This window comes from Psammomys obesus, unplaced genomic scaffold (assembly GCF_907164565.1).
Source record: "Psammomys obesus unplaced genomic scaffold, mPsaObe1.curated_primary_1811, whole genome shotgun sequence".
NCBI lineage: Eukaryota > Metazoa > Chordata > Mammalia > Rodentia > Muridae > Psammomys > Psammomys obesus.
In genome coordinates, this window is record NW_026593982.1 from 1,847,574 (window position 1) to 1,857,679 (window position 10,106).

The 10,106-nt window shown below is 49.0% G+C and overlaps 1 protein-coding gene across 1 annotated transcript; it reads right to left on the reverse strand.

The window, feature by feature from the left end:
- Nucleotides 1-1,811: 1,811 nt before the first annotated feature.
- On the reverse strand, nt 1,812-5,384 carry Spr (sepiapterin reductase). Its single transcript, XM_055617651.1, has 3 exons — nt 4,899-5,384; nt 4,256-4,546; nt 1,812-2,205 (listed from the first exon to the last, which is right to left on the reverse strand). Exons 1-3 carry the CDS (start codon nt 5,203-5,205, stop codon nt 2,015-2,017), a joined length of 789 nt encoding a protein of 262 aa, XP_055473626.1. The 5' UTR covers nt 5,206-5,384; the 3' UTR covers nt 1,812-2,014.
- Between the last annotated feature and the right edge of the window lie 4,722 nt (nt 5,385-10,106).

Here is a 10,106-nt window from a genome sequence, read left to right on the forward strand (position 1 = left end):
CCCTGTGGGCAGAGATGGTTTCAAGTCACCATCTTGACCTTGAGGCCTGCCAGAGAGAGACTCTCTCACTCTCTGACCTCTCTCAATTATTTGCCCCCGTTCCCCCAATCTAAAGAGCTTAGAAGACGCTGAAGCCTCTGAACTCAGGAGACATGAGAGTCGTGCCACCTTGTGGAGGTATGTGGTATTTCTCAACAGGGTTTGGGTTGGTGCGGACTGCTCAGCTCCCTCACTGCACTATCCCTCCATCCCCCTCCCCCCCCAAAAGCAAGAGGCCTGGGAGGAACTCATGTGCCTCCAGAGCAGAAGGGCACACTAGGCTGACCCGCTTTCTTGAAGAAGGCAATGCCAATCCCTTACACATCCTGGCCTTCCTAAGAGAGGTTTGCAAGAAAACAGGAATTTGTTTCTCCTAAAGAAACAGAAGCTCTGGGAGGGAATGAGGACCTGCCAAGACCAGCATGGAAAGTTCTAGACTCCGGAACCTTATGCATTCTGGCTGAAACATGCTATCCAGGTGGAACCCCAGGAGGTTATTTTAAGTTTGAGGCCAGACTCCGCTACAAGACTTTGTCAAACATGAAAGCAAAGGCTTCATCAACTGTGGGTTATTTAGTGATAAACACTTACAAACACTAGTTTACCCAGTACTCATGATGACCCGTTGGCATGGGTGCATTGAGTCATTTAAGGGCACTGTAATATATAGAGACACAGAGCAACTTGCTGTGGGTTACCAGCTAGAAAGAAGCAAAGCAGGAGTCTGAACCCAGCCATTCCCATTCCAGAGAAGGTAAAGACTCCACTGGGAAAGGTGATAGAAGTTACCTAACCTCTTCCACCTTGGGGAATCCTGCAGGACCCTGACAATTGTGGCATACCCTTCAGGAAGGGCAGGCCCCACCTTTCCACGATACACAGCCCCAGTGCGCCCTCTGCTGGGAATGAGGAGGCTCAGCAGGTTCTTTTAACACAAGCAGATGCAGGACTAAGTTGGGGAGTTGTTTTTACGAATGCCTGGGAATTGGGTGCTCCTTGTTAAAGGTGGGCATAGAGGTTGGCTGCAGGCCAGGTCCTACTGTGGAGCTTCCCATCCATGACTGTGGCCTGCACAAGGACTGGACCTCGCAGCACATCTTTCTTGGATCCTTACTCATCTTCCCCAAACAAACGCATGTTGGTCCTGAGCTGGTACCACAGCAGACCAAGGGCCACAGGGACAGTGTCAAGGGGGCCTGGCACAGGAGCTGGGACCTATTTAGAGCACTGCCAGGTTGGCAAGGGGTAGAACTTGAATTGCAAACACTGGGGAGGGCTGTCTGCTGTGTGTTGAGCCCCGAGGATGGATGCTCACGGAGAAACTCTAGGACCCTTAAGAAAATGGCAGTAAAGGTGGGCCAGTATGGACAGCAGCATGACAATGGCATAGGCATCTTGATGACTTTGGACCTATGCATACCATTGTGTGGGCCTCAGTGAAAGAAGGTAGGCAGCTCTCTGTCAACATTCTGGGAAATAAAAGCAGTAAAGTTCTTAGGGACACCCTGTCCAGTGATCCAGGGTGTCGCTCCCGGGCTCTCTAGAAGAGGTCAGCAGGCATTCATGAAGGGCAACCCATCCTCTACTGCATCTGCCTTACAATTATGTATTTGGACTAGAGTCGGGGGAGGACCAGTGAGTACCAGAGGAAAAGGCAGCAGAACAAAGACACCCGATCCAAGGAACACCCACATGTGATGCCCTCACCCTCTTTCTGCATCAGGCCACACCCTCCTCACCTCACAGACAGACCAAAGACAAGACACTCAACCTCATCTCTCCAGTGTTTTCATTTTGGCGGTCCCCAGATCTAAAATTTTCTTCCTGGGGACAGAGAACTCCAATACCCATCAACTCTCTCTCAGGCCCCTACAGAAGCCTGGTAATGCCAGCCACAACCTGTTGGCTATGTCTGAGGGCTTATGCTTGTGTTAGGCAGCATTGGTGTGGGGGGCATTGGGGCAGGACATGGGGCTTAATTGTCATAGAAGTCCACGTGGGCTCCAGACTGGAAGGTGTCCTTTTGCAGCAAATTCAGCAGTTTCTGGGCTGACGTCCCACAATCCACCAGCTCCCCCTCTGACTTCAGCCTCTGCAGTCTGTTCCGTAACTCTGGGTCCATGGAGGTTTCCCGAGCCAACTGCTGCATGTCTGTGTCCAAGGGACCTAGTGGATGAAAAGCACAAGAGAGGGACAGAAACTGCAGGTCCTTGCTGTGTGTGGAGGGTAGAGCTGAGTCAGGCCCTCCAGTGCTGGGACTGTAGGTGACAGCCACCATGCGTAACTCACATCACTACCAAGTTTGGGGTTCAAAGCTAAAGTCTTATTAATTATGGCTTAAAATCAAACTCATCATCTTTTGTCCATGTACACCTCCTCCTGACTTTCCCACTTTTATTAAGAGATGCTTAGACCCTGCAGGTTTCCCATTCCACCCACAGCCACCCAGGGACCAGATGAGACCTTTGGCATCTACAAACCCTGCCAGGCGTGTCTATGCCACAGCCTTGCTTTTGTCCCTATTCCAACACCTCCTCTGCAGCACTTTGCTGGGCTCACACCACTCCTCAAAACCCCTGGATATATCCCCAGCATATGCTCAGTCGGTGAAGTGCTTGCTGTACAAGCATGAGGAGTTCAGATCCCCAGTAAAAAGCTGATGTAGGGAATTAGACAGATGGCTCCCTGCTAAGAACACTTGCTGTTCTCGAAGGGAATCCAGGTTTGGTAGCAACATTTGTGACTCCAGTTCCAGGGGATGTGACTCCCTCTTCTGGCCTCTGGAGGCACTGCATGAATGGGATGAACAGACACACTCGGGCAAACACCCACATTTAACACACATGGAGGAAGCCTTTTCGCTTTCTGTTTTTTTGTTTTGTTTTGTTTTTTGAGATAGGGTTTCTCTGTAGCCTTTGGTGTCCTGAAACCTTCTCTATAGACCAGGCAGGCCTGGAACTCACAGGGATCTCACTGTTCTGCCTCCCAAGTGCTGGGATTAAAGGTGTGTGCCACCACCGCCGGGCTGACCTGTCACTTTCCAACAAGATTTGTCACTTTTACTTGCATTTTTGGAAATGTCTCCTGCCTGCTGATGGAGTTGTATAGCTTCCCAAATTTTAATGTTGCTTAAGGGCAGAAAAATCCTAGAACTCAGGGGCTGGAGGAGCGCCTCTGGGGAGAGGCTTACTTTCTTTCCAAGCAGGCTTTACTATCACTGAAAGCTGTTAGAACATTCTTCTGGAGATGAAAATGAAAACCAGACTGGCTCTGATTGTCTTCAGGCTCTGGGGGGATTCCTAAACCCCATGATGAGGACCTTCAGTTCCTCCATGATGCCTGGGCAGCCTCCAGAGAGTTAACTTAGCTCTGGGCTCACCCACAACTGGCTCATTTCCTGGCTGTGGTTTACATGTGATCGCTGCTGTCTGAATGAGCCTAGGCTGAGCTCAGAGCAGGTGAGCTGGATGCTGGAACAAGAAATATCATGAATATGTGTGTAGGTTCTGGGTAACATGAGAAGACCCAGCATAGATAAAAAAGTTAGAAGCGAGTCTGGATACTGGTCCTGCCTCACTCAGGCATAAGACAGGCCATTTGCCTCTGTATCTCCAGGGGTACAGATAACTGGATCTCACCACTGAGTTGCTCAGACATTGCTACCTACTAACCACAGAAATCACAAGTTTAGAAGAAAGGCCCCAGGATGGTCACATATTAAAAGGCTGGTCAGACAAGGTACCAGAAGACCAAATACCCTTTAATTTTCGTAAGAGCAGGAGCCCGGTCATATATCCCAGCACAGCTCAGCCTGGGATGCTCTCCACTCAACAATGTCTGCTTGCTTGTCTTTAAACATTTATTGTGGCCAGCCTCTGTGCAGCTATGCTAGGTGCTGGGAATACATGGATGGACAGCTAAATATATAAAGGTAATGTAGCCTTTTGTTTTAAAATGTTAATTCATTTTTATGTGTATGGGTGTTTTGTCCCGCCTGCTAATCAGGCAACTCTTAATGTTGAATACCCCTGCCTCTGACTGCCCCAACCTCTTGAGGTCTCCATTTTTCTTGCAAAGTGAGGAGTTATGATTGGGAGGGAGAAATACAGTCTTTGGATTCTTTCCTGAGATTCTAGACCAGATTCCCCACTTTTCCCAGCCCCCAGAAAGATACTGCCTAGGTCTAGGAACAGCAATGTCAGTACCACTCACCCACCTGGGGCATAGCTCAGCACCCTCACGCTGGGCTCCTCAGCAGCCAAGACCTGGCACAGCATGTCTCGGGCAGCCTTCCCTGCGCAGTACAGTCCCCAGCCCTTGAAGGGCTGCAGGGCACACAGAGATGAGATGTTAACCACAGTCTTGCTCAGGCCTGGGCTATCCGGGAAGGCATTCAGGGTGCCCGAGGTCAAGCAGAGCATGGAGGTCAGGTTCAGGGCCCAGTAGTTGTTCACCTCAGCTGGGTCATTCACGTTCAACACGCCTTTGGACACGTCTCCAAGACTGCCTGAAAAAACAGGATCGAAGATAACACAGCAACTGGGGTGCTTTTCTCCTTCAGCCTTCCATGGTTCCTCCTCATATCCATTTGCTCTCCCCTGCCCCAGTTCTGTAGAACACCGTAAGGCAAGCAAAGAGTGAGTGCTCTTTGGAAAAGCAGAGGGATTTGAGGTCTTGAATCACACTGCCGCCAGGGGGCACTGCTCAAGGCGCTTTAGACAACCTGGTTGGGCTAACCCTGCCAGGGACACTGGTTCTTCCTCTACGCTAGGACTCTGCACTTTTGGGGACTCGCCCTCCACCTACCCAAACGGTGATGAGGTGAGAGCTCGCAGCCCAGGTCTGGTAGGAAGGCTCACCTGCGTTGTTGATGAGCAGCAGGCGCTGCAGCCCCTCGGGCTTGGGGAGCTCGCGCACCGCGCACAGCACCTGCCGCAAGCCGGCCTCGGTACCCAGATCGGCTGCGGCCCGCACCACTCGCAGGCCGGGCTGCTGCGCGCCCAGTTCCTCCTCCAGCTGCCGCAGCGCCGAGTCACTGCGTGCGCTTAGGAGCAGCACCGAACCGGGTGCCAGCAGCTGCGCCAGCAGCGGGGCCAGCGCGCGCCCGAAGCCCCGGGAGGCCCCTGTCAGCACGCAAACCGTGCAGCCCAGCCCTCCTCGCTCCATGCCGGAACTCAGCCGCACGCGCAGCTACGAAACCGCCACGGGGCGGGGTCTACCCTTGGCCTTGGGGAGCGGAAGTTCAGACAAGTCTCCGCTGTGTTTGGGTGAAGACAAAGACCAATAAACGAGGAGGCGTGACCAGGCAGGAAATACCAATTTCCGTCCTCCTAGCGCTGCCTAGTTCTCCTTGCGCCACGCCCACAAGCTCCGCCCCTTTCTGGAACACGTGTCCGCAGTTTCCACGTGGTTCAGGAGTCAGCTTCCACCTCTAGGGTTGGCTGGTTTTCATCCACACAGGGCACACTGGGAAGAACCAGTGACAGCCGTGGGTGAAGGCCTTGCCTGCATAGTGCTTGTGGTCCGCTTGCACTCGGGGTGACAGAAGCCTTCCCTGGAAGAGCACAACAGCTCCCTCAGGAGATGCTGGACAGACAGAACAAGAATATGAAGAAGACACACGGGGAAAGAAAGGCGGAGAATCAACAATCTCACAGACAATGACCTAACTTACAGTGAAAACACACCTTGATTTCTTGGGGCCTGCGTACAGTAACCTTAGCCTATAAACTTGTGTCATGCACCTCAGAAACTACTTTATAATTTCAAATGGTAACGACAAATTCCCTAAGAGGGTGTGGGCCCAGCACTTGAGAAATGTTGGAGGAGGCTGAGTGTAAGTAATAGATTGTTATGGTCCATTTTCAGTAAAAGGTGAGCTAGAATTCATTAGAGTTACAGACAAGCAGCCCCCACCCTCCCCTGCCTAACAAAGCGGCTGGCCCCGCTTTGTTTCAGAAAGTTACAAGTTACGGTATGCCTCGTCACTCAGCTGGCTCAGATAAGAGAAGCCAGCAATCAGAAGGGGCCAGACTCAAGTCCCAAAGTAGTTTTTGGATGAAGCTTTTGTCTTAGGCCAAAGAGATAGGGAACCCAGAATGATGGAAGTCCTATAGACCTCTAGGAGAAGAGAACAGGAATGTCAATTTCTTAAAATCACTGCCTTGTGCCTAATCAGCACCTTGGCCATTTATGCCTTTTCTCTATGCCAGAGTCCCCTTTCTGCAGAATTGTATGTTTAAAACTACTTAGTCATCACTAGTCTCTTGATTTTGTTCTTATTTCCAAGAGTAGTTGAAGGACTTTCCGTACACAGTGAGTTCAAGGCCAGCTGGGCTATCTGAGAGCTTGTTTTAAAAGAAAACACAACAGGGGGGAAGCGTGGGTGTGTGAAGATAGCCCAGTCAGTGACATGCTTGCTTTGCTGAGTTTGAACCCCAGAACCTACACTAAAAGTACTAGGTGTGGCTGGCCTTTAATCCCAGCACTCAGGAAGCAGAAGAACATGCACCTCTTTGAGTTCCAGGCCACCCTGCTCTACAGAGTGAGTTCCAGGACAGTGAAGGCTACACAGAGAAACCTGCCTCAAAACAAAAACAAAAGCAAAACTTATTCATTCATTCATTCATTCATTCATTCATTCATTCATTCATTCACTTCCTATCCTGATTGCAGCCCCCCTCATCTCTTCCCTCACATGCTTCTCCCCCTAGTTTGCCCCTCTCCTCCTCAGAGAAGGGTGAGGTCCCCCATGGGTACCAACCCACCCTGGCACATTAAGTTGCTGCAGAACCAGGCAATCCTCTCTCACTGAAGGCAGATAAGGCAGCCCAGTCAGGGGAATCCAAAGGGATACCAAGGGAGTCATAGCGAGGCCCCCTCCCAGTTGTTGGGGGATCCACATGAGGACCAAGCTGCGCACCTGCTATGTGTGTGCGGGGCCCAGGCCCAGTGCATGCATGCTTTTTGGTTGGTGGTTCAGTCTCTGTGAACTCCCATGGCACAGGTTGGTTGACTCAAAAGTGAAACGTTTTAAAGGTGGACACACATAAAGAATCACACGTATTGTACTCTGGCCTTCACTTCCTCCACCACCCCTCCATCTCACCCCCCCCATACATAAATAGGCACACACACACTAGCACTCAGAGAAATAAAACCAGGAAAAGGAAAGAAAAGTTCCTTACATGAAAGCAAGCATATGGAGACTTGTTTACAACTTAAAAAAAAAACACTTTTTTTAAACATTTCATTCATTCATTCATTCATTCATGCATTCATGCATTCATTTTTTATGTGTGTGTTTTGCCCGCATGTATGCCTGTGCGCGACATGTGTGCAGTGCACAGTGGCGGTGAGAAGAGGGCACCGCATTCCTGCAGTACAAGTTTGGTTTCTTTAAAACTCACTGGTGTTATCTAAATATGTTTCTGTCTTAATTTCAGCTGTGGGATATGGGACTGCTTTATTTTGTCCACAGCTGATAATAGGCTCCTGTAGGGTATCGTCTTTGCCAGCTGGTAGCAGCCTCATGCATGCTCCCAGAGGTGCATATCTTTGCCAGCTGGAATTCTGAGGACTCTGGGAGAGTATAAATATGAGAGCTTAGAGAGAGTGAGGGTTTGAGGAGAGAAGGCTTGGAGAGATGGACGGAGAAGAAGAAGGCTGATTGGTCATTCTGCTGCTGTCTTTTGCTGTTTGCTGTTGCTGGACTGCTGGATGTCCTGACACCTGAGATTGGTATTGCCTCCAAAGAACCCAACAACCCTACCAGCCATAACCAAGTCTAAAGAGGTCTACATCCTCTTTCCATTCTAACCTTCTTTCTGGGGTGGAGGGTTGGAAGGGAGATAGAGGCATAAGGAACCCCAAATAAAGTAGAGTTTAGAAACTAGCACCTACAGATTGCCCTGGGATAGTGGTGATTTGCTTTGTAGGTGCTGGGAATTGAACCCCTGTCCTCTGAAAGAGCAGCCAGGTGTTCTTAAAGGGTCCAGCTATCTCTCCAGGCCCTTGTTACATCTTTTGAACAATGTAACAAAGTGGCAGGGCTTAGTGAGGCTGTCTGTAATTCCAGTACTTAGGAGGATAAAATACACGGATCAGATCATGTAGCCAGCCTCAGCTACATATTAAATTTTAGGTTAGCCTGAGCTACATTAGCCTCCCCTCAAAACAAGCCACTGACAGTCATACTCTAGTCTTGGAGCTGGAGCGATGGCTCAGCAGGTAAGAGCAGTGACTACTCTTCCAGAGGACCTGAGTTTGGTTTCCAGCACCCACAAGGTAGCTGCAACTTCAGTTCCAGGGGATTCCATGCCCTCTTCTGACCTCCACAGTCACAGACAGACATACATACAGGCAAACATTCATTCACATATTTTTTTTTTCTTTTTCGAGACAGTTTCTTTGTGTAGCCTTAGCTGTCCTGAATAAAATGTATTTTATTTTCATTATTAAAAAATAGACTTACTTTTTATGCGTGTGAGTGTTCTGCCTGTGTGTATGTGTGCGTATGTGCAGCACATGTCTCTTGTGTCTGAGACAGTCAGAGGAGAGGTACAATCCCCTAGAACCAGTTGTGAGCTCCCCTGTGGGTGTTGCTGATTGAACTTGGGTCCTCTGGAAGAGCAACAAAAGATCATAACTGATGAGCCATCTCTCTAGGTGCTTTAAGGAATTTAAAAAGATCTTCACATGGCTTTCACACACAGACAAGCCCAAGAGCTGCTGGTATAGCAGTTGGCAGTATCAAACTTAAAGGCTCAAGGGAAAATGGCAGAGAATTGACAAAAAAGGAAGATTTGTGTTCTGGTCAAGTTTTTGTCAACCTAACACCAACTAGAGTCATCTGAGAAGGAAACTGAGGAATTGTCTCTATCAGACTGGCCTGTGGGCAAGTATATGGAGCAATTTCTTGATTGGTGTGTGAGGGTGCAACCCATTGTGGCTGGAAGGACTTCTGGGCAGAATTTCCTGGGCTCTATAAGAAAGCAGGCTAAGAAGCCAAGGTAAGCAGCATTCTTCCATGATGTCTGCTTTAGTTCCTGTCTCCAGGTTCCCTAAATTCCTGTTTTGGCTTCTGGCTTAGTCAGTGTTCTATTGCTGTGAAGAGACACCATGACCATGCCAATTCTTATAAAAGAAAACATTTAATATGGGCTGGCTTACAGTTCAGAGGTTTCCTCACGGTAAGGAGCATGGCACTGGAGAGGTAGCTGAGAGTTCTGCCTCTAGACGAGCAGATAGCAAGAAGAGAGATACAGCAGGCCTGGCTTGAGCATTTGAAGTTTCAAAGCTCACCCCCAGTGCTGCCTCCTCCAGCAAGGCCACAACATCTAATAGTGCCGCTCCCTGTTGACCAAGTATTCAAACACAGGAGTTTATGGGGCCATTCCTGTTCAAACCATTACAGCTTCCCTCAGTAATGGACTGAAGCCTGAAAATTAGAAATATAAATATTTAGGAAGTGTAAATGACTGATATATAGGGGTTCTTTATTTTGTCTTCCAATTTCTTTTTTTTTTTCTTTTGTTTTTTTAGAGTTTTATATAGGCAAGGCTAGCCTTGAACTCACTATGTAGTGAGGCTGGTTTTGATTTTCTTGACTCTATTTCTTCAGTATTTTGATTACAAACATGTACCACCAGCCTAGCTTTATGTGTATAGATGTGTGTGCATGTGTGAATGTCTTTATCGATCTTCACCTTCTTGAGACAAGAACTGGCACTGAACCTGGAACTCACAGAATGGCTAGGCTGAACAGCAAGTGAGATTCAGGGGTCCAGCTGTCCCACTGCACAGCTTGTACATGGATGAACGTGTAAGACCTGGGGTCTCACAGCTCAGGAGTTTAAGATCGCGCCCCTTCCAGAAACTCCCCCAGACCAAGACTCATTGCAAAAGCAAGAGGTTTATTAACCATTGCACAATGGGGTCACCCCTGCCGGTCAGCAAAGAGTGGCACCGGGAGACAAAGGCCTTTAAGTTTTTAAAAGAAAAATTGCGGGAAATTTGAAGTTGCAGTTTTGGCAATTTAGGATTGGATGAGGAAGCTATAAAGTAAG

Coding starts and splice junctions, on each gene's coding strand:
- Spr (XM_055617651.1), bottom strand. CDS start 5,205: ATGGAGCGAGGAGGGCTGGGCTGCACGGTTTGCGTGCTGACAGGGGCC. Junction 4,547..4,898: donor GCTGCTCATCAACAACGCAG/GTGAGCCTTCCT, acceptor CTGTTTTTTCAG/GCAGTCTTGGAGACGTGTCC. Junction 2,206..4,255: donor GGTGCTGAGCTATGCCCCAG/GTGGGTGAGTGG, acceptor TTCATCCACTAG/GTCCCTTGGACACAGACATG.